We start from the raw sequence: 24469 nt of genomic DNA, 5'->3' as shown, positions 1-24469 counted from the left end.
GAAGGAGGAGAATCCTGGTTTAGGTCACCTGTGCAAAGCTCTACAGTTATGAGTAACGTCATGGGAAACTTATTTTGTGTAGGAAGCCAACAGGACCTTGGCTTTTATGGCTTAACTTCTTATGGGCATTATGCTGTTTGGTAAAAAATGGGAGATGTATCACCTTAAGATTGGTTAAAAAGATGGACATGAATAAGCTTGAAAATAAAGATACATCAGGAACTGACTTGCCCCAAGCATCACGGAGATTAATTTTTAATGCTGTCAGAAGAAAGGAATATTCTGTTTAAGTTGGAGATGGCTTCTGGTTTTGGTGCTTTGTTTTTGGCATAAATTCAGTGACTTCTTAGTAAGCGTAGATGTTGGGGAAACACCATTATTGCACTATTGTGCAATATTCGGCTAACAATAATTGCAAACGTATAAAAGGCTGAGTTAACGTGTAAGTTTCACGATGCCTTTAACAGTTTATCAGCTGTCATTGTTAGAAAGAGTGTTTTCTGTCTTTTTTTTTTTTTTTCCTGAATGTTGCAAAAGCGGATAATGAGATCTGAATGTGGTGGATTCCATTTGTAATGAAGACAAAGTTTCATTGTAGTAAGAAATAACTGAATCGGCCTCCAAGCACAGAGAGCACTGATCATGAACGTATAAAAATATGGAAGAAGTTAAATATCTTTCTACTCTGATTATGGAGTTGTACTGTAAAACTGAATATGCTACAGTCAGAAAGACTGAGGATGCGTGCAATGTTCTCAAATATGCATTGCAGACTTAACTGAGGCAGTTTTAAACAGATTTACTTCGACAGGAGTAGCTATGGCGGTTTGGACGTGGCAGGTAGTAGGCATTTTTGCATAAACTGGCCCTTGCTCGTGAGGACTCCTGCACTACGCTTACTGCTGTCAGCTGGGGGCATCGATTGCAGCATAACCTCTCCAGGTACATCTGGTTGTAGACCAAAGGCATGTAGTCTTGTAGTGAGGAACCACTAGTGGGGAATATTTCATTAGGAAATCTCTTCCCAATTTTGTGTGGTTTGACAGCCCAGCATACCTACTTCAGGTATGCTTCTGTTCATTTCCCTGAAGTAATTTATTCTAACAAATCAAAAAATACTAATCTGTAGGAAATCGATAAGCAAAGCTGAGCAATTTTCTTTGTTTAAATAAACTTTCTTGTCTGAAAATAAAATATTTAATGCGGTAATTAAAAAAAAAAAATTCATTTTGAACCGTTTTTTTTTTGTACTTTTGACCAGCAAAAATTTAGCTAAAGTTTTCAAATTGCTAATTTCATCTTGAAGGGAGTGCAGGTTTGAAATCCAAGGAGGCATTTGTGGAAATAACTTCACATATGCATGGCCCTAGGTACGTTTGGCCATTTTCTATCAAAAGTGGCCTCATGTCTCGCAAATTCAACTTAAAATGCTCTGGAGCTTGTTTTCAAAGGTGTGGTGCGTTCACACTTTCAGCTGACCCTCTTTGGAAAATCAAACCTTAGTGTTTATCTAGGAGTCCACCTTATCACTGAAATTGGGAATACTCAGTAAATATCAGCTGAACGTTTCTAATGGAAAGGAATAGTCACTTTACAGCTCTACCAGCGTGCCTGGTGGCTGGCGTCCCACAGTGCGAGTGACCCCCCCACCCTTCTGCAGAGTGGCTTAGCTGCTCCAAAGAACGGCATATTTTATTTCTCTTAAGTTAGCCAACGGGACAAACCACACAGCTACTACATCCACCAAGTGGTCCACCAAGTACTCTTGGTTTATCTTCTTTCTCCTTGTGTGGCAGTAAGTTTTACTGTTGGGAATTCTTTCTCAACGAATGGTCCGAAGGTGTCTCTGAACCAGGAGAAGTACATTAGGGCAGTCCAATGGCCCTGACGGGAGCAGGCTTACTGCTGCGTTACACAAGTTTTAGTTGGCTCATGCTGACAGAGCAGCTCCCTTGAGCTAAAAGTGCCACTAGACTAGAGGTTTTTTCTCTAGGTGGCATTTTAGGTAAGGGAAATTCTTTGAGATGAAGGCAAGATAATAAACGGAGGTGTTAATGTACTTCTCGTCATGGAGTAGTTGAAAGGAGCTGTTTTGCACAAGTGAGATGTCCTGTTAGTTTGTTTGAAACATTTCACATTGATGTTTCTCAGGAGTGTGGTGCTTCCACAGAGCTGGCATAGAGATGGTCATAATTTTATAAATTGTTATCAGTGTGCGGACTGTTAGTATCCTCGTATCTATTGGAGTTGGGGAATGTTCCCTTTCACCGTGGTATTTCTCTCTCTCTTTCTCTCTCAGCTAGCTGAGTGGTGACACTCTTTAGTTTGAAAGTGTGCTGATGTGTGTGGTTTGGTTACTGTCCTCCCACGCACGGCACGGCATGTTCGCATTAACCTTTCCAGCCCACGACAACTTGCACTGACCTTGAGAGCGAAGCCGAGTATGAGCTTATGAACGTGAAATTGCTTTAAGCCTTAGCATCTTTCTTGTTTGCTCGTCTTCACTGCATGGATTACAGTTTACAGCAATAAACTTTATTACTGGATTTTGTGTTTATATTGGATTTTGTGTTTTCAAAAGGTATAGGCTAAATCCTGGTCCCCGTGGTTACCCCGCGTGTGTCTGGGTGAAGCGGGGTCTGCGGTGTTAGGAGGAGGACAAAACGGGGGAAAGTCTGTGCTGCAACACCCGTTAGCTCTGGAGGGATGCTGGGGTAGGCACAGCGCTTACCTATGTATTAGTATGCAGAAACCATTTGCTTCTACAGAGAAAGCAAATAATAGCCCCTGGGGGAAAACACTTAAGAGTCTTATTTATAAGGATGCTTCTGTGGAGTGAAGGAGAAAGCGGCTTTCGATGAGCTGATCTTGGGAGACGCAGAGTGCTCTTGTCTTCGCTGGCAGTAGCGGTATTTGCCATCGGGATTAGACTTGTGCGAAAACTTCTTGCATACACAGAAGAACTGTTACAACTAACAAAACCTAACCAGGATCTAAATGACAAAAAAAAAAAAAAGCAGAAATAAGACTTGACCATTCATGGGGCTTGTTGATGTTGAAACGGAAACTTTCCTAAGGAAAAAAAGGTTCTTCTGCAAGAGTTTTATTTGTTTCTTGTAATTTGAATAGAGAGGAGACAGAAGCTACTGAAATTACCGTGGTGATATTTTAAGGAAGGAAAAATAACTTTAAAAGCTCTGGGGCCCACTCTAAAGCTGTGAGTTTCAGGGTAAAATTGTGTAGCTTCATTGCAACACTAATCTTGTGCAAATACTTCCTTTGGAGCATAGCATTATAGAGTTCCAAAAAGCTAGGCTAGTTACTTTCTTTGTTTTTTGTTTTTTGTTTTTTTTTTAACAGAAGATGAATGTGTATCAATTCTACTGTTGTTTATTCCTATAGTGCTTATCCTTTATTTTTAATGTAATTACCCTAATTTATATGGTTTCCTTAAGTCATTGCATAGGTGATTTAATTCTTTATATAAATGAAATCACAATTCAGTATTAAAATGCTTCTGATAAGTTCACTGATTACTCTTGGTTTTTAACGTAAGATAAATAGTTTCTGAAAGGAGTAGATTGGCAGAGCCTTTTTATTTTTTTTTTGTTCCAACTCATAGGTCATAACGATAGAGCTTTCTTACAATACTTGCAAGTTTGCACAATAACTTTGTTCCAATTGGACCTGGAAGAGGACTGTGAGTTGGCTGCCGTTTCCCCTGTAGGAAACAGAAGTGGGTATACGCTTCCACATGGATCACATAGAAGTCCTTAGCTGTACTTACTGGGGATGTGTCTTCACAACTGTCTCTAAGAGAGGTCGTGGCTTTAAATCAGCTCTTACTGTTTAGCAATTTTTTAGTGTAATTAAACACAGGGTTTTTTTTCCACCAGCATTTCAGAGAAAGAAGGAATAAAAATTTTTACAGTGCAGTCAGGATAAATCGTTCAAAATGTGCACACACTCGTGCTTTTATATGTGTGTGTATATATATATAAAAAATTAAAGATGTAATGATTAACTTGTAACAGTGATTTTCAGCATAAATTATATTGCTGAGCAAGTACAACGGCGTATTTACAAGTTATCTCACCTAGAATGATGCCCTTCACATCCACCTGGATAGAGAATATTGTGTTTGTACCTCTTATGAAATACTAAAGAGTAAAAATACACGATGGAATATAGGGCTTTTCAAACTTCTTTGGAAGATCTGTATTTAAATGCTAACTCAGAATATGAGTAGCCACCCTTTCTAATTGTATAATACATCTATAATGACTACCACCATTGCTTTTACAGATTAGCAACATTAGGAAAATAATTAATGTTAACTTATTTTCTTTGCACATGATTACATGTGCAAAATGTTCTCTCTCTAATCAAGAGAGAGCATTAGCATGTGACTTGGTAATCGTAGGTGACTGACCAATGGATACTCTTCAGGTTCGTTTGTCAAGCAAACTTACAGACATCTTTGTTGATATAGCAATACCTGCATTGTGATCCCTATATATAGATCTCTCTGCTCAGCTGGAGTAATGGGATTGTGAGTGTCGTGGTTTCAGCTGGGATGGACTTGGCTTTCTTCCTAGCAGCTGGTGTAGTGCTGTGTTTTGGGTTTGGGATGGGAACACTGTTGGTAGCGCACTGATGTTTGTGGTTGTTGCTGAGCAGTCAAGGCCTTTTCTGCTTCTCACACCACCCTGCCAGCGAGTGGGCTGTGAGGGCACAAAAAGCTGGGAGGACGCACAGCCGGGACAGCTGACCCCAGCTGATCAAAGGGATATTCCATGCAACTGGGACATCACGCTCAGTATATAAAGCTGGCGGAAGAAGAAGGAAGGGGGGGGGGGGTGTTTGGAGTGGTGACATTTGTCTTTCCAAGTGACCATTATGTGTGATGGAGCCCTCCTTTCCTGGAGATGGCTGAACACCTGCCTGCCCATGGGAAGCAGTCAATTAATTCCTTGTTTTGCTTTGCTTGTGTGCGCAGTTTTTTCTTTACTTATTAAACCGTCTTTATCTCAACCCATGGGTTTTTTCTCATTTTCACTCTTCCAATTCTCTCTCCCATCCCAGCCCGGGGGAGTGGGAGAGCGGCTGTGTGGTCATAGCTGCTGGCTGGGGTTAAACCATGACAGTGAGATATCCCTCTCTGATGAGAAGGAGCAATGTGGAAAGCCGAGTCTTCCTTTAAGTAAATGTACAGATGTAGAAGTGATACGAGTCATGTTATGTCTATATTGATTTAATTATTTTGATTGATATTAATTACTTTGTGATGGCTGCTAGTCCTCTGCAATAGCACTGAACACTTATAGCAAAATCCCAGTTCTTCTGAGAAGCTGCCTATCAAAGCAAAAGATGCGCCAACGAATGAGTAGAGACATAGTGCAAAGCACTGATGAGACGTTACAGTAACCAGGAGAAGTTTTACCACAGATTAGTTACCTACACCTACGTTGTATGGTAGCCTGGGGAAGAGGAGGATTGAGCTAAAATGGTAGCTACCCACTGCTCACGGTAAATGTATTAAGGAGGCACCTTTCCTTTAGGAAATGAGGTAGATCAAGCTGTAGGAGTTAATTGTCCGAAGTACAGCTCCACGTAAAGTTTGTCAGCATTTTGAGCTATTGAGTTGAATGAATGAGAAGACCGTGTTCTCCAGCAAAGGCCACATAAACCTCATGGGAAGAGCAAAAAGGAGTCAGGAGGAAAGCAGCTGAGAGAATCTGAGAAGAAAAATCTTTCAGAGAGGGTCTGGAATAGATGGTCTACTGGAAAGCAGTAGACGATGGCATTGGGAACCATGAAGTTGGTTCCTGGTTTGTTTGTTCCCGTTCCCCTCCTCCTTCAGAAAAATAATTTTTTAAAATAACATTTTTTGCTCATAGGCGGAACTACTGTATTGATGATGATCTGGAAGACCCCAAATATTGGCTGAAAACCCGAGAGAAGACTGATAACAGTAGGCACAGCTGGGGAAATTTTAAGCAGGTGCAAGTGAAAGCTGTTCAAATTGGAGAAATAACTTAAAGCTGTTCATGTGAATGGAGGCAGCTTCAGCGATGCATGAGAATACTCCATTGAAAACAGCAAGTCATAAAGAAAGTTAAGCTGTAAAAGAAGGTGATTATGTCGCAGTAATGATTCCCCGTTCTCTACAGCATCTACCAAAAGAAAAGTCTTATATAAAATAGGAATCTGCAGTAACTATCTTTCTAGAAGAATTTTGATGTTTATGAAGGTAGACCAAATTAGACATAGTTGAAGTTGAAAAATGTAGGTTGTAGTTGTTGAGATCCTGACAAAGCATAGATGAGAATATTTACCTTATAACTAAACAGGAGTGGATAAGTCTTAAAGGTGTTAAGAAGGAACAGCTGGAAGGTAAATAAGATGATGGAGGGCTAGAGAAGGCCTATTTTTAAGAGTGCAGAGGAGAAGCTGAGAAACTGTAAGCTATGAAGCTAATTTCCAGAAAAGTGTTGGAAAAAACACACTTGTTTAAAGTACCTGGAAGATACCAAAATTGCACATCAGCCCATCAGCAAATAAAGATTTGACAAGAACCAAAAAAAAAAAATAATCTGCTTTATCTGTGTTCTTTCTGCCATGGGGTAACAAGTCTTGTGGGTAGCAGAGAAGTAGCAGATACCCTCTGTTTTCATTCCAGGAAGAGTTTTGACAGTGCTGTATGAGAAATTTTCAGATGTCAGCATTAGAAATTACCTATATATGCCTCTCGTAAATCTCATGGCAGAACGCATGGGAAACTGGTAGAGCGTTCAGTAGGCATCGGTGGTTTCTTTTGAGGTTGAAAGACTGTCGTGAATGGGTGTCCTGTCTTGCATTTCAGTGTTTTCACTAGTGATATTGTTGCAGAAATTGTTGCTGAAAAGAAGCTTGTTGAGTTCTCGGGTGACGTAAATCTTGAAGGAGTTGCGAGCATTTGGGAAAACAAGTCTAGAAATCAAAGTGGTATATTGGGATTAGGTATGTGGTGAGTTTGATTGTTTGGGATTTTTTTTTTATTTTGTAGAATGTGATTCAGTGTGAAAAGTGCAAAAGGTAAAAGTTTAGTCAGGAATGCTGAAATGTTCAAATATGGAATGGGAATAATTTCAGGCTGTCCGCAGCAGGACCTGGGTGACAGGATAGTGAATCATAAGCTGGATATGCGTCAATGATACCCCGTTGCTGTGAAAGAGGCAAGTGTTACGTTAGGATGAATAAACAGGACTGTGAATCCTTACAATCTGATGATAAGGCATCAGCTGCAGTGCTGCATCTGGTTTGGGGCAGTACGTTTCAAGGAAGATGTGGACCTGCCCGCGAGATTGAGGGCAGGAACAGCGGGAAGGATGAGGCTCCCAAAAGCCTGGACTGTGATGAAGGTGTTGGTGGAGCAGCAAGTGTTCAAAGCTGATGGACTGGTGATGGATAGGAATCTTCCATCTGAAGATGGAGAGATGGAGTGGTGATGCTCTGTAGTTGTGGACTCCATCACCTGAACCTTGAAAGAGTAGGTAAAGCAGCTGGTGCCTTGGCTAGGTGACCTCTTGGGTCCTGTCCTGGGGCTCTGGTTGCTCACCTGTGATGCCCATGGTCTGGGGCTCTCTTCCTTTCTTGGCTCAAGTTGGCCAAGTGTCATGTTCAGACAGCATGAAGGCTGTGTTAGAGGGGTGGCTGAATGGAAGGTGTCGCTCACCCTGCAGAGAGAGCGGTGGCCCTGAGAAGGGAGAAAATGGGGCAGAAATGCTACAGCGGGGCTGGCTGGACTCAGAGCTCTGCAAGGACTTCACAGAAAACCGTGAAGAGAAGATTTGTCTGAAAGAACCTCAAGCTATGCGCTAGTTATTTTGAAAGCTGAAAGGTTGTTGGTGATTTCAGGGCCTGATATGGATGGAGGTGTGGCTGACTTATTTTGTGTCCTTTACTTTTATTTATATTGCTGCCTTATGCGATTGGATCATAACCGTAATTGTGTACATTTGACTGACTGCCTCTCAATTGCAGGAGGAGAGTAAATTACAGGTAATCCCATTGTAGTCATGGTTAGGAAGTTGTGTCAGTGCTACTACGGAGAATTTCTTTTTGTGCTTTTTTGGTCTCTCCAGTGCTGCTGGTTGGCATCTGCTGAGCAGCCAGGCCATGGTAAAGGATTGGTTTCCTGTTTTGCAGGAAAGGGTTTAAGACTTTTTCCTTCTCACTTTCCTTTGTATTTTTCCCCATTGAAATTCCTGAGAGTCATATCTTGGATCAACTCAAACGAGATCAGAATAATAATCACCTCTCGCTTTTTATTTCAATTCTAGCTGCTTTGGAAAGGTGAATAGAAACGCTCGATGCTTGCTTTTCTTAGAATAATCATTAAAAAATTAATTGAAAGGAGGCAGGGCATTCTTCAACTTATTTGACACACTAGAAAATAAGGGGATGGAAAATGTGGCCATCTAACACGTAGCTACAGTAATTATATTTGCATAATCAGTAATTGCTTGGATGAAAATGCCTCTCCAGGGAACTGCATCAGTATCCAGTGCTTCTTATCACGAAATAGCAATGCTATTTAAAAAAAAAAAAAAAAAAAAAAAAAAAAGGTACAAAACCACCCTTACATCTGGCTGTGGAGCATATTCTACCAGAGAAATTCTCTCCAGGGGATGTTGGGTTAGCCAGGCTTTTCTGAGGTTTTGTAAAGTTGCAGAGCAGCTCCATAAAAGGAAATGTCAGTAATGCTGAGACCTTCTACACTTGTGAGAACACAAGTTCCATGGGTCACATGCTGGTGACCTCAGGATTTCCTACATGGGGATATGCATGGGAGAAAGAAATAGTATGAACAACAGAGAGAGAGAGAGCATGGGTGAGACAAAATCTAGGTATTTCTTGGCAGCTGGGCTGACTTCTGTGTGTTTTCACTGAGTTTTTTTTTTTTTTAAAAAAATGAAATGTCCTTTGTATTGTTTAACCCCCCGACCCCACTTCTCTGAGGGTAAGCAGCTCAATATCTTCATCAGCAAAGAGGAAATACTCAGAAAAAACATTTTATCTTATAGTGGGAATATGGGCTGCTTAAGCTGTAAAGCTACTATACTCAGCAGAGGAGGAATTCCAAGTGAACAGAGGATGAGCTGTTTGATTGTATACTTATCTAACACTTAGATATTTCTTGTCTTCCTGTATTCTAAGATATTTTTTTTTAAAGGAATTGTGTAATCATATATTTGTTCCGTATCTGACAATGTAGGTATAGTGTTGAACTTCTTCATATTACGGTCTAATGTGTTAAATAATAGGAATAGCTTATTCTTTTTGCATCGCATGGAACCAAGACTTACTGCCTGGGCTGGCCATCCTCATTGTGAGCAAGGAGCAGGGCTTCTAAAACTGTAAATCATGTTTTTGAAGCATAGGCAAGTATGAAGTACATATGGCATTTTGCATTTTGAGAAGCTTTGTACAGTAGTTTCTGCACAGTCACTTCCCTTTTGTTATTTTCAGCAAGCAGATATATTTAAAAAGAAACAACAAAACCAACCAACCTTTAGTGTGGCTACGAAGCACGTATTTTTATCTATTTCTTATCCTTATTGGAATATAGTATTTTTATACCTTTATTACTGTTCCAACCGTGTTTCCTTCTATAGCCCTCTCCCTCTAGAGATGTATATCTGTCTCCAGAAGAGGGGGAGACCAGCTTCGATAGGTCCCTTGCATTCACTGGCCTGTGATTTTTCCAAATCCTTTGTTAGCACTTGTGCCCAGTTGAGACAGCACGCATGAATGTGCTGGTGAAATACTACTATTTCTACAGTGAATCTAACCTTTATTTTTCTACTGTTAGCCACCTTCCACCTCCAAAAACAACTGTGAAAAATGTCCCTCAGTCTCCTGTGGTTTGACATTGCATAATTAGCCATTGTACTAATTTTGTCTCCTTGTTTCTTTGGAAAAAGTGGTTGTGGGTGGATTTCTCATGGCTGGCTCATGCCTGCACCTCTACTTCCCAACTGCTTCTGGGCTTGAGCACTCCCTTGATTCTGCATTTCATGTCTGCCGCATGCCTGGGTCTAGAGCAAGCCAGAATAAATGCAACACAGTGATGGTGTGGAGGATGTCCTGTTATAAAGGGAAATCACTTAAGTAGGGAGGGGAGAGAAATTGCAGTCGTCTCGTTAGCATTTTTCTTGTGTCATCCCTTCCTGCTCCTGTGCCCTTTGGTTTAATAGTGAGAAATGCTGAGCTAAAAACACAGACACACACCTGGCGATTTGAAGCCTGATGGCCATTAATAACTGCTGTCTCTGATGCAATCTGAAACATGTCTGGAGCCGTACATTTGTATCTAATTTCACATATGTAAGTTTTTTTTTAATCTGGAAAATATGCAAAAATAGAAGAATCTTCTCCGACCTTAGGCTAAAATTGCTGGACTGAGGTGTAAGGTGGGTCAGCTTTGAGTTGGCTTAATTTGGCATTTCATGGTGAAGCAAATTGAAGCACCTTAAATCATGAAAGTGTACAACGACTTAAGAAATACGATTACTGGAATGATGTGCTGAGTATGAGGAGGTTTGCTTTATTTTTTCCACCAGAATGTTAGTTGATTATCTTGTTGGATTCCTGTCCCTTGTCCTCCTGGCAGATATATGCTCCTGGCGTGAAAATCTCTGCATCTTGGAGGAGAGGCAGGTTCAGAGAAAGTAATCAACCCTGTTCCTCCAAGGAATTTTTGTCATTCCGGATAAAAAAACCTCAATGTATATCATCTCTCTCTCTGTCCCACAACCTCAGTTAACCGGCAGATGGGATCCAAGCTACGTATGAGTGCCGCACTGGACACAGAAAGCTTGGGCAGATACGTTACAGCAGTGGCAAGCGTTTCTGCTGTGTATGTTGTTGTGCAGGAAAACAGATCTGGAGGGGTGTCTTCAACACCGCTACGTGGAGCGTTGAATTCTGTGCTTCATGAAAAAGTGCATCTCGTTCGGATCCTCTGCCAATCTGGCAGCCCTGAAGCTGCCAGGCCTGACGCGCAGTGAGAAGGAGAGGGAGAAGCAATACTTGCTGCTGTGCCAAGTGTCGTAGACTTCAGTAACTCACTTTTTGGCATTTGCATTAATGTATGTTTTACTTCAGGCGGTCAATGTTCAAGTAAGGGGATACCATAAAGTAAGCAGAAAACTTAAAATGATTTTTTTATAAAAAGAAATCCAAGGTTGTGTACTCGGTGCAAATTATTTTTCAGCACAACATGATACAGCTTTGTACCACAGCTCATGGTCATGTTTATGATTTGCCTTTTTTTTTTAATGGTTCATTAAAATGCCAATTTTTTTTCCCCTTTTTTTCCTTAATTTTAAAAAGTCCCTTATTTGGGCTTCTTCTTTTGGGGGTGTGTGTGTATGCGTGTGTGTGTTGTTTTTTCTGGTGTTACGTAACAGTTACAGCTTTATCTGAACTTGGTTCCTGTCTTTTTTCCTGATGCTGACCATGACGTGCATGAATTCTTCATGCGCCTTTTCTCTGCCTGCTTTCTTCATAACAATATGCATAAGAGATGGAGTGCTAAATGTGTTTTAAATGCTGATGAAACTTCCATGTTTTCCATGGAAAGCTACTGTGTTTCTAGGGTGGTGGAATTGCGACAGCTATATTGGAAATTGCTCTTTGCCTCTGTTTATAAGGCTGTGTGTTCAGTTCCTTATGATTGTGCCAGATTTGTGCTATTTGGCCTGAAATTTCTGTCCTCAGGAGAGAAGAGTGCAGCTGAATAAGGACCGCAGTATCTCAAGTAATTCAGTAATTACTGATTATTTCCACGTTGTGTGCACCGTGTCCATCTTTCATAAACTACACTCCGGACTGGATGTGTTGGATGTGCTTGGCAAGTCAGAATTTTTGCCATGGATTAATTCAGCCACGAGCTGCTGACATTTTTGTTTTGTTGCAGATTCCAGTAGAAGCTTTTTCTCCTACTAACGACTCTGTTCTCGCAAAAGAGAGAGGTGGCCCTATGCAGAATCCGTAGATTCATCATCATTTTGCTCTCAGAATTGTATTGTGCAGGTGTTTCCCTTTGCCAGGTAGTAGAGCACGTTGTAAATTTATGTGCTGGGCTTTCATTTTTAGCCTCTTCTGCTTCAGGTAGAGGAAAATGGTTTTGATCAATTCCTTCAGAAACAGCCACCTTAAAAAGGTCTGCTTCTATGTGGACTTCACTGTCATTACCTGTTGCTTTTACACGTAGACTAAAGCCCAGAACACACCAACTCCCATTATGGGCTGGTCTTCCAAGGAGCTTCCTCTCTGGAGTGTTCAACTACTCTGTATTTCCATGCATTGTTACTTTGGGCAGGACCTGCTGAGCAGTGGGCACTCCTTTCCTTCTTTAAAATCTTCATAATTACCAATTTAGGTGAGCCAAATCTTCTCAGATGTCTGTGCTTTTGACCTTGCTTCTTCAGGGCTTCTGCTAGCCTTGGTCAAAGAAGTGCCTTCAGCGCAGATCTCAGCTTGGCCCAGGGCTGGGTTTCACCTCTATCTTCTGCTTCCTGCCTCAGAGCAGCATCCCAGTTTGTCTGGAAACTTGGTGAAACACGGCAGTAGCCACAAAATGGTGGGAGCACTTCAGGAACAGAGTGAGGGAGCACGCGAGATGATGCCTGGGCACTGAGTTCCCTCACCGGTTTTAATCATAATTTAAAATAAGCGAGGGGGAAGCCTTCCTTCATCTGTACTCAAGTTATTTTTTGTAAAGAAGAGTAGATTAAACCTATGATTACAGCTGATTGGAAACTTTATCTAGAAAGAAGTGGTACTTTTAACTAAGCAATTAGACTGTACTCTGTGCACTTTCACTGGTGTAGATCTTTACACCATCTTGCTCACTTTCCAAACGACTTCTGCAGTTAAAGCGACATCGGTGTCATAAGTGGAAAAGAAAGCAAGAAGTCTCTGCTCAAAAAAAAAAAAAAAAGAATTAGATAAATCAGTTGTTTTACATGATTTTTTTTTGCCTTTCTCTTACAGAAAAAGTACAGAAAAGGATCTGTGGATATTTCAAGGATTAAATGTGTAGAAGTTGTAAAAAGTGATGGTATTATTCCCTGTCAAAATAAATATCCATTTCAGGTATGTTCCGTTTACGTAAAATACATAAACCATAGTGCTCTGTTTAACAGCACCAAGCCCTTTGGATGTAACTTGCTCGAAATTACTGTCACTTCTAAATACTGAGCCCGTTCTCTGGCGCTCTGGTGCTCTGTGGGAGGTGGTTCAGGATCGGTGATTAAAAAGCACCCCCAGCACTCTCTGCTCCCCCTGCAGTGCCCTCCCTTGGGACTTGTTCCTCATACACTTGGTCCTTTTCTTTTCCCCACCCTCTCTGCTTGGCTTTTGCCTGGAAAGTGCCTTGTTCTTGTCTGCCTCCAGAACGGGTTAGCTGGCAGCCCCTTTTCCCTGCCTTCATTCTTTCACATTAAATTGAATTTAATTACCATTTACTTATATAAGAATAAGAAAACTAACATAAAACTTGTTCTGTTTTTCTTCCATTGTGAACTTAATGGAAATAAACACAGAAAACAAAGCACTTAGAGGGGGAAAAAGAAATGTTTAGTTACGGGGGGGTTGGATGCTGTGCCTGCTTAGGATAGAGGGAATGGTTGGAGCGACGGGGAACACCACTTGCTTTCCACCAGTACAGGCAGTGAAGAGAAAGAAGGCAGGAATCACCTCAGAGCAGTACAGAACCACGAGGAGTTAAGAAATGGCCGGGAACAAAGGGTGCCTGATTAGGAAATAGCTTTAGCAATTAAGTTGAACTGTTTTTAGAAAACACACGGTGAAGAATGAAAAAGCAAAGCGTGAAGCAAACATTTTTAAGGAATACCCTCAAGATAATGTACCATTACAAAATCCTTCCTTAATCTACAGAAAGCAGCATATATGAATAGTAAACTCTATAACCTTTTCCCAGTTTCTGTATTTTGTGCCAGAGTACACTGGTTTTGCCAAATGTCAGTCGTTTGTCTTGTTCTGTTTCTCTGTTTCCTGAGGAATAAATAAATTAATATTACCAGGTAAATGTATTTTGATTATTTCATTTTCCTCCCTCCAGGTTGTATATGATGCTAATACGCTTTATATTTTTGCACCAAGTGCACAAAGCCGGGATCAGTGGGTGAGGAATCTGAAAGAAGGTAATGGAAATTGCTTGTGCTTAACATCTGGTGTATGTAGGTACCTTTACTTGAGCTTTCCGTCCAGGATGGAGTTAACTCGGTGCTGTGGTTTGGATTTGTGGCCAAAACAGTGCTGAAAACACACCGGTGTGTTAGTTCTTGCTGAGCAGTGCTTGCACATCGTGGAGGCTTTGCTTTTTTCTCCCTCTGCCCCCGCAGGGAGTAGGCTGGGGGTGGGCAAGAGCCTGGGAGGCGACAGAGCTGGGACAGGGGACGTGGGATGACCAAAGGGATATTCCAGGCTATACAACGTCATGTTCAGCAATAAAAACTGCAGCAGAGAAAGAAAGGGGTTGGGGTTTTTTGGCTTCCATGTTGGCCGTTGCTGGCTGGGCATCGATCTGCTTGTGGGAGATGGTGAGCAATTGCCTTTACATCACTTTCGTAGGGTTTTTTTATTTGTTATGGTTATTAAACTGTCTTTATCTCAAGCCCCAATCTTTTTCCTCTCGCTCTGTCTATTCTCCCCCTGTCCTTCTGGGTGGGGGGAGTGAGCCAGTGGTTGCGTGGGTGCGTAGCTGCTGGCCAGTGTCAACCCACAACAAGCTAGACAATAGAAAAAGGTAAAGCTCCTATTGCATGTATCCACCAATTTTTATTTTTCTTGGGCCAGCTCATTGTTTGCACACCCAGCATGTTATAACAGGTACTGGGAGTATCGAACACACAGACTGATTTAATTTGCTTTGTGAAGTCCAGCTGCAATCAGAATTTGACTCTATGCTTTTGCACAATGTGTAAATCATCAAAAAACTTATGCAAGCTTGTTAATGGCATCACTCAAAAGTTTTGTTTGAATGTGGCTAGACAGCATTGTGGGCCTGATGATGGTCTTACTCTGATGTAAAATGGCAGGAAGCATGCCCACTGAGATGTGATCTGATTAGTGCTATGATAGTGAGTAAAGATCTTTTCTCAAGAGCCTCTTAATGCTTTCTGACACTATCAAATGCTCACATTAATTGCAGCTGCTCTGTAAAGTAATAAGAAATAATTCCTGGGCTGGAGACCATAGGGCAAGGAATAACCTCTGAAACTCAGCAAGCCCATGGGATGGGGGTAAGGAGCCTTTCAGACCAAACACAGGCAGGTGGTGTGCCATGGAATTGTGATCAGTGTCAGCTTGCTTTCCTTCCAGAACACTGTTTGTAGAGGAAATCACAGAATGGTTTGGGTTGGAAGGGACCTTGAAGATCACATAGCCATGGGCAGGGACACCTCCCAGGTTGCTCAAAGCCCCATCCAGCCTGGCCTTGAACACCTCCAGGGATGGGGCATCCACAGCTTCTCTAGGCAACCTCTTCCAGGGCCTCACCACCCTCATAATAAAGAATTTCTTCCTAATATCTAATCTAAATCTCCCCTCCTTCAGTTTAAAACCATTACCCCTCGTCCTATCACTCCACTCCCTGATAAAGAGTCCCTCCCCATCTCTCCTGTAGCCCCTTTAGGTACTGGAAGGGGCTATAAGGTCTCCCCGGAGCCTTCTCTTCTCCAGGCTGAACAACCCCAGCTCTCTCAGTCTGTCCTCATAGGAGAGGTGCTATGAGGTCACGTACTATCCTAAAAATGTCCTCTACTATCATTGTATCACCTCCATGTAAACTTGCAAGAAGGTCTTTAAGAGAAGAAATGCTAAAGTAAGGACAAATGAAGATTATGCCTCACGTCAAAGATATTGTAATAGTTATTAAAAATAGCCATCTTGTAGATTAATGTTTTTTTGGTACCTTTCAATATACGCTCTTTTTCTTCTTGTAGAAATAAAGAACAACAGCAATATAATGGTAAAATATCACCCTAAATTCTGGACAGAGGGAATTTATCAGTGCTGCAGACAGACAGAAAAATTAGCACCTGGCTGTGAAAAATATAATCTTTTTGAAAACAGTAAGTACATGTGTTTTCATATGAAGTTCCTTTGGCATATTTTTCTGCTTTTTTGTATGATCCTGTCATCACACCTGAATGCCCTAGGAATTAGGCAAATTTCTAGAGCACAGTGAATTGTTGATACTGTGCCTAAAGTAAATCAAAATGTTTGTTTCATTTCCAAGCATTTTGTAAAAAAGATAAAAGCCAGCAAATTGTCCTTCCAAAAGAATGTTTAGAAAAAGCTGAAAGGAATAACTGAGGTTGCTGATTTTATTTTTCACTTGATTTGTTTTTCCTATCTGAAACTTGTTTGACCAAGTGTTTACCTCAGACTGAGGATAAAACACGATGGTGAAAAAGATTCAGCTAGAGATTCTTGCCAGCTCTTCAGTTTTAATAAATAACTTCTACGTACCCTTGTAAAAGAATAATAACCACGTTGCATTCGGTGCAAAGATGATACAAAAAGCAGAAAGAAAAAAAAAAACAGCACTGGAGAAAAAAAGTACTTTTGGTCCTGAGAGAAAGAATAAAAAATACATACAAAATTTATGTCTTATGTAGCGATGCAAGGGTCTGGGGGAGTGTAATTTTCTTAGAAGAGCAGATGTTAACAGGAACAAACATTTAGGATGTGGCAACAGGAACACTACTTCCTTCTCATATACCTTTTTTTATCTTTATCCCTCTTTTATTTCTCATATGTTTCTGCAGCCGAGGGCTGGTTCAGGGATCTCTGTGCGGCAGGCTCAGGAGTGGCACAGATATTGCCAAATCCTGGTGTGAATGCAGCCTGCCGTCTGATTTAGTATGTTTTTTGCAAGAGTACTTATCAACGTTTTCCTAATGCTTAACTGGAGCCGTCTTTTCTTTCTGACTTACTAAACTATCCTGAAGGCTAGTTAAGATATTAAAACCTTATGTGAAATTTAAACCTTCTATTCAGTTTTTAAATTTATGGCTAAATGGATAGACACAGATCCTTTCCTACGCTCTGTTTCTAGGTGTAATGAGATTGCCTTCTCCAATGCCAGAAAAAAGTGCGGTAGGTAGTGTCTTTAAAATATTAAATAGCTAATTGCTGTGGGTTTTTTTGAGATGGCGTTTAGGTTTCCTGTGACTCTTTCCCTATCTTACAGCAAAGGTGTATTTCTGTATGCGTCAGTGGGAATCATGCGCTGTCTCGGGGGGGAAAAATCCCCATTGGAATTCAGCCGCAGCTATTAGCTGTATTTGCGCTGATGGTGGAAATGGGGGTTGGAAAGCAAACGCCAGCCGGCGTTGCCCTTCACTGGTGGCTGTGAGGCTGCAGAGCGAGCCAGCCCCATGGCTAGCAGCCGGGGGGTGGTCGGCCACCTGCTCCAGCTGCCTCCTGGAGCCACCACAGCTCACTCCTGGGGCAACCCAGAACTAGGCCAGTGTTTGCCTCTGGGATGCTCGGGCTGGTTTGTACTGGTGTGATGGGCAGGGTGGGAGGGGTGGAATAATGGAGCAGAGTGGGGTGATAATGGTGTTGGGTCATTTTCAGCGAAGGCCTCCCCCACCAGTTCCTCCAGTTGAAGAAAATGGCAGCGAAGACGAGGAGATAGTGGTGGCAATGTATGACTTTGAGCCTACAGAACATCATGATTTGAGATTAGAGAAAGGTGAAGAATATATGGTGATTGAGAAGAACGACATTCACTGGTGGAAGGCGAGAGACAAATATGGGTAAACACAAGTTCCTTATTTTTCGTTACAAAGTTAATAAGGCCTTTTCCATGTAGTGGTAGTTTATATTGACTATGTGTCAACAAATAATTGTATTAGAGCCCACTTTGGACCCCAGCCCTGAAATCTCATCTTTATTCCCACATGGAAACCAATCTTTATAAGTGTGGTTCTTGATAGAATGTGGGTCCTGAGTGCAAAGGTGGTCATGGAATTAAAAGCTTTTACAATTATATTTCCTGTCAGACTTCATGGTTTCCCAATTAAAGCATCAGCCAGCCTGCAAAACCTCACTAGACTGGTACAGTACTCCTGCTTCCCTGGGGAATGGCTCATTAGGGAGCAATATGGTTAACACTCAGCTCAGCAGGCTCCGACTTCCAGACTTGAATAGTCATCATTTTATTTAATAGCTGGATCATTAGAGGCAATCTCTGAATGACTTGAGAGAGAGTTGCAGTGAGATGTCTTAATGACTACAACTTTACATTCCCCAGATGAAATTATTTTTTTTCCCCTGCAGTTTTAAAGGTGGAAGTTGCTATCCTTCAATATTTATCAGGTCCCCGTTGTGGTACGTTAGGGGTAATTGCGAGTTATCGGGCTGCGGCAGGCTCCAAACGTGCTTCTAGTGACTGGCTGTGGCCTCCGAGCGCAGAAGTGACAGAGCAGCAGAAGGTTTCTCTGCTTCACCCCTTCTGCGGGTGTTCTTGGACGCTTCTGCTGCCCGTGGCACTTCTCTAGGTGCAGTGAAAATCAATGTGGAAATGTTGATGCGGAAAATTAGTTTCTGTATAATCAGCAGTAGAGTGGGGGGGTCTGTAATAAATAAATGACAGTGAGTGACCTCTGGTAATTAGCAGAACGAAACACTCTCTTCTAGGCATGCAATTTTACGTGTTTTCACTCAGGTTTTTTATTTATTGTTTTATTTTTTTAGAAAACAAGGATATATTCCAAGCAACTATGTAACAGGAAAGAAGTCCAACAACCTTGATCAATATGAGTAAGTGAATATTTGAATTACAATCTGGAAGATCATAAAATGAAACCTATGCTTTAAGAACGACGACCTGTTTTTAAAGTTTTGAAAGCAATTATTTGCATGCGATAGCATTGTTTTCAGAGATGAAACTTAAATATTTGAAATAGGCATAAGTTTGTTCTGATTCTCTTCATTGCTTTTTGCTGTGATTCATAATGTAGAGTCAAGTCAGCGAGTTGGCCATCAAGCATGTCGTTTTTAAGCTATTACCATTAAAGCAAAAAAACCCCTCCCAGTTGTCTGATAGGAAAAGGGAAACTTTAGAGGAACTTTACCCATTATAAGTGTGTGGAATGTTTTTCTAATATTAAAGTGATATGTCTATCCAAAGTGTGTGGTAGTAAGATAGTAGAGTAGAAAACAGTGGAAATCATTCAAAGGAAACACAACAGATCAGAAATTTTGGAAGACAGCTCTAATTTTCAAGACAATATATCACTAGGAGCATTTTAAGTCTCTGTGTATACGTGTAACTTCTCAGATATAGAAGTATAGCTTTTTTTAAAAAAAAAAAAAAAAAAAGCTTTTTACGCTTGATGTTTCATTATGGAGTACCTAGTAAGAACTTCAGGGTAAAAATTAACGCTGTAGACTCCAAGCCTGGTCTTGATATTCAAGATTTCAGTACAGCATAAACTGTTGTGCCTGAGAACTTCAGACTATTTCATGACTTTTAGATAAAATGGAGCCGTAAGGCAATAATAATTAAAACCAGTTTCCGAAACCACATTAGTAGCTCTGAAACTCTGCTCTCAGCCACGTATGGCTCCCGCTGCTGTGTTTTGTGAGAAGGTAAAATTTCTTCTGGGATTTTGCCCTCAGCTTTACTAGAGGGGAATTAGTTGTTCCTGGTTGCTCTCTCCTCTTTGAGGCTCTTGTTAAGAGCCCTGCCGTGCCCTGGGCTGGGCTGCGGGGCTGGCAGAAAGGGAAGGAAGGAACTGGGCTGCCTTATCTGGTCCAGCCACTTTGTGCCTTCCCACCTTGGGGCCCTCATTCTGAGTCACGGCACAGTCCAGGGAGGATTACTCCAGGTCATCTACCAACTGCAAGAAACCACTATCTCCAGAACGGCAGAACTTGATTAGAGCCTGCTGTGCCACTTCACTGCTCGGTTACTGCCATGATGGCACAGCTCAAAACGATCGCACCGTGCCGTTGTGAGCAGTGTGCTTTTCCTTTTTATATGATTGGCTACAGCTGGCTGAAACGTCAGTGCTTCCGTGACTGCTTCAACCTGCCCGTGCAGCACCGAGCTCGGGGATGTGTAACCGTGACATTTAATTTGCTTTTAGCCTCCTTTTTGGTAGGTGGGTCCTCCCTGGAAAATCATAACTGTGAAGTTATTGAATGAAAAAGCATCCTGGCAGCCAGCTCGGCGGGTGGCTGGACTGGTGTCCAGGCAGCTGCTTCCCTGGGGCTGCCAGCCTACCCTCGGGCTACCGTTCAGAGCAACTCCCGCCACCAGGCTGGAGTTGAAAGGCTGGGAGACCTGGGTCTCTTTAGCCTGGAGAAGAGAAGACTGAGAGGGGATCTCATCAATGCTTATCAATATCTAAAGGGCGGGTGTCAAGAGGATGGGGCCAGACTCTTCTCAGTGGTGCCCGGCGGCAGGACAAGGGGCAACAGGCACAAACTGGAACACAGGAAATTCTATCTGAACATGAGGAAAAACTTCTTTACTTTGAGGGTGGCAAAGCACTGGCACAGGCTGCCCAGAGAGGTGGTGGAGTCTCCTTCTCTGGAGATACTCAAAACCCGCCTGGACGCGTTCCTGTGCAGCCTGCTCTGGGTGACCCTGCTCTGGCAGGGAGGTTGGACCAGATGATCTCCAGAGGTCCCTTCTAACCCCGACCATTCTGTGATTCTGTGATCAGCCTGTGCATGTTTGAGAAGTGGTTTTGCTGAAAAAATGAGTTCAATTACCTGAACTTTATTGGCTTCTGTGGGATCTCACTGGATTTGTTTCAGGTTATTTTTATTGGATAACTGCACAATGTAATAGAGACTGATTTTTTTTTTTTTTTGCACATTAACAAAGGTTCAGTTCTTGACCTTGATTTACAATGAAGTTATCGAATCTGTAGCTTTGTAATACTTTCCTTCAAGCTTTTTAGGTAAATGGTGCACCTTGGAGAAGTTTTGGTTACTGATGTTGTGTTGCAGGTGGTACAGCAGAAACCTGAACAGAAGCAAGGCAGAGCAGCTCCTCAGAAACGAGGTGAGCACAGCAGCCTTGCCGTATTAACCATGAAATTCACGTAAAGTAGCTTTTTTTATTAAAGCAGATGTTTATTTTGACATGTGCAAATCACAGACTTGAGTAGAAGAGACATGCAGCTTAAAACCGCCTGTACAAAACTGTTGATGTGCTTGTGTTTCAGGATAAAGAAGGTGGTTTTGTGGTGAGAGACTCAAGTCAGCCTGGCCTGTACACAGTTTCCCTTTATACAAAATTTGGAGGGTGAGTTTCTGTGGCTGTTTTGCACACCTTGTCTCGTCCGAATCCGTTTGCATCTGTATCCAAATCTATGGGCTGGAGAAAAGCCCAGGAGAGAGCTCAAGAAAGAAACGAGGGCTGCTGTGATAGAAAAGATGGGTGACTAAAATGAGCTTCTTGACTCCATGGTTAGGTCATGTTTGGTTTAATCCAGCATAGACCTGAACCTCCACCTGCGAAGGAGGTCTTGCACTCCCACCCCATTTGGTCTCTTCCCTCCTGCCAGCCCAAGTGTTTGTGCTGGTGTGTGGTGAGCTGGATCCGGGAGCTTGCCAGGCTGAAAATTAACCTTTTATGGGTTAATCTTCAGCTTGGTCTGAGCACTGAGATAAGGGCAAGTCACCAGGCTTGGGGTCTTTGATATTCAAGCTGTTCTGAAACATGTGATACTGGGCACCCTTGCTGGCCTTTTCGGTTTCCTTTTCTTAGTCAATGTGTTCCTCTTACAATGTCATTTCTTGTGAGTCTTTTATTTTTACTAATTGTTATTGTTGTTATTATTGTTGTTACCTTTCCAGAGAAGGTTCATCAGGAATAAGACACTACCATATAAAAGAAACAGTGACGTCACCAAAGCAGTACTACCTCGCAGAAAAACATCTCTTTAACTCCATTCCAGAAATAATTGAGTATCATAAACATAACGCAGCAGGTAGATGAAGTGGATTTTTTTCTGTCACTTAGGGTTGATTTGAAAAGGAGCGTGAGGCGTTTTAGGGTTTTCATGAAAGTTTTTAGGTTTTTATAGTTCCTTCTTTTTCAGGGAAGTCTTGAAACACTGCATTTTCACATTTTTTTCAATATAGGCAATCATTTGAAAGGTTTTATGTAAATATATCTATATAAATGTATAAATATGTTGCTGTCCCCAGAGTGACAGAATAGCTGTATCAAGTCAGGAAAAATTCATTTCGCTCCACGTGGTGTCTCTATCAGCTGCCTGTAACCCAGAGCAGATGGATGGGGATGGTACTTCCCCAGACTACCCTCCAGGCCCTGGCTTTTTACCTGTGGGTCACCACTGATTACAATGATCTAATCTTCCCATATAGCAAACAGCTGAGGAGAACAGAAATGTGTTGTTTAGGAAATCCCTAAAGATGAGTCTTTGTGAAGGTGAGACAATTCAGATCCGTAGCTGGTGGCTGATGGTGGTGTCTGCCCACTCTATGATGGGATGGGGAGAGTTTAGGAATCAGGTTGAAGGCACAGATACTAATATAGTATACTTTTTTTCGTGTCCAGTCTGTGCATAAATTTGCCTCATGACTGATATTTTCCAGATGTTTATATATAATTCAGATGATCTGGCATTTCCTGATGATATTCTGGAAAATGCCTTTCTGGAAAATATGCTCCAAAACATAACCCTACTTTTCATTTATTACAACTGATTTTACTATTTGGTTTTTTTTTTTAATTGTTTCACTGCTTTGACATTAGATGTATTCAGTTCTGACAAGATTTTAGGAGAATATTCAGCTAGCATGCAGCATTTATTTTTTATATGTAAAATTCCTGCATGAAACTGTTGGAATTTATATGTGTGAAACAGAAATGATCAACAGTAACATTGAGAATATACATTTTTAGATAATCTTTCTGATCTGAAAGGGGTCCTCAGCCTTTGTTGGTGCCAGCATAACTCTAAAGCACAAATATGTATGCATATATCTATATCCATCTCTCACCAGTAAAGAAGATGGAACAGTGTGGTGAGTAGGACTAGGGCAGTGATTGCCCCTGTATTCGGCACTGGTGAGGCCCCACCTCGAGGGCTGTGTCCAGTTTTGGGCCCCTCACCACAAAAACAGACATTGAGGTGCTGGAGCGTGTCCAGAGAAGGGCAACGAAGCTGGTGAGGGGTCTGGAGCACAAGCTCTTATGAGGAGCGGCTGAGGGAGCTGGGGGTGTTCAGCCTGGAGGAAAGGAGGCTGAGGGGAGACCTTATCGCTCTCTACAGCTCCCTGAAAGGAGGGTGTAGCCAGGTGGAGGTAGGTCTCTACTCCCAAGTAACAGGCAATAGACAAGAGGTATTTAAAAGACGGGTAGACGTAGTGCTTAGAGATATGGTTTAGTGATGGTTTTTGTCAGAGTTGGGTTGATGGTTGGACTCGATGATCTGAAAGGTCCCTTCCAACCTAGGCAGTTCTGTGATTCTGAGTGAGATGCAGTGAGTGTTCCTGTGTATTTCTCGTAGCAGCTTTGAATAGTCAACACAACACAATAGCAGAAAATATGGTCGAAGCTGTATATAATGATACGCTTATTGTTAATTAGCGTTGCAGTTTGCAGTGAACAAGTGTCTGATTTGCTTCCTGGCACTGTTTCAGAAGTAAGCTGTGTCTCTTGAACTATCTTTGAACCTCAGGTCTCGTTACCAGGCTGCGTTACCCAGTGACCCCAAAGAAGACGACAGCACCAACAACGGCAGGATTCAGCTATGGTAATTGCATGTTATATTCATCTACACGTATCTTTGATGATTGAATGTATCTTAAGATGCCAGGATATTTTCTAAGAATTTGGAAAAGACCTAATTTTGTACTGTGGTTGGCTCTACTAACTTATGCGGGTCCAAGTTGTACCTTGGAGACCCTTGCACAGAGGAGGCAAAGGTGTCACGGCTGGTGGTTGGCATGCAGTGCCAAGAGCAGCACTGAGGAGAGGCAGAACATGTCACAGGTGCTCCAGGAGAATTCAGCGTCTTCCTCCACGCTTCTGTGGACACCTTGAGCTCTGCCCAATTGAAGAGCTGTGCCTTTGTCTCCTTTGTAAGCCGTCCAAACTTCTTACTCAACCTTGGCCCTTTGATCTTTGTGAAGGGGTTACTTTTTTTTTTTTAATATAAATTTGGAATAACCTGTTTTAAGCATGGCACATCAGGTGATGCGAGAAGCTTCTATGCATTGGCACAACTTTCTATGATGGCAGCTTGCTGAAATCAAGTCTGATAATATCAGTATGCAACTAACGGCCTCAGGAAAGTTTGAGTTTTGCCTTCTGTATTAGTCAGGAGCTGCTTAAAGGTCATGTCTACCTAAAAGTTTATTTGTTTTGTGAGGTGTAGAAGTGTTCGGTTTT

General features: G+C 41.9%; 1 protein-coding gene across 4 annotated transcripts in view; it reads left to right on the top strand.

Moving 5' to 3' along the window:
• Positions 1-24469, top strand: part of TEC (tec protein tyrosine kinase) — a 54645-nt gene that overhangs the window by 23936 nt on the left and 6240 nt on the right. For all 4 annotated transcript variants that reach the window (XM_063336389.1, XM_063336391.1, XM_063336390.1 and 1 more), the window contains 10 exons: positions 13045-13146; positions 14135-14216; positions 16020-16148; positions 17138-17178; positions 17662-17843; positions 18784-18849; positions 21052-21106; positions 21270-21349; positions 21904-22037; positions 23757-23831. In XM_063336389.1, the coding sequence (XP_063192459.1) occupies positions 13045-13146; positions 14135-14216; positions 16020-16148; positions 17138-17178; positions 17662-17843; positions 18784-18849; positions 21052-21106; positions 21270-21349; positions 21904-22037; positions 23757-23831 (946 nt within the window). The remainder of the gene's footprint in view (positions 1-13044; positions 13147-14134; positions 14217-16019; positions 16149-17137; positions 17179-17661; positions 17844-18783; positions 18850-21051; positions 21107-21269; positions 21350-21903; positions 22038-23756; positions 23832-24469) is intronic.

Source organism: Chroicocephalus ridibundus, chromosome 5, assembly GCF_963924245.1.
Source record: "Chroicocephalus ridibundus chromosome 5, bChrRid1.1, whole genome shotgun sequence".
NCBI lineage: Eukaryota > Metazoa > Chordata > Aves > Charadriiformes > Laridae > Chroicocephalus > Chroicocephalus ridibundus.
This window is presented reverse-complemented; position numbering and strand designations above follow the sequence as displayed.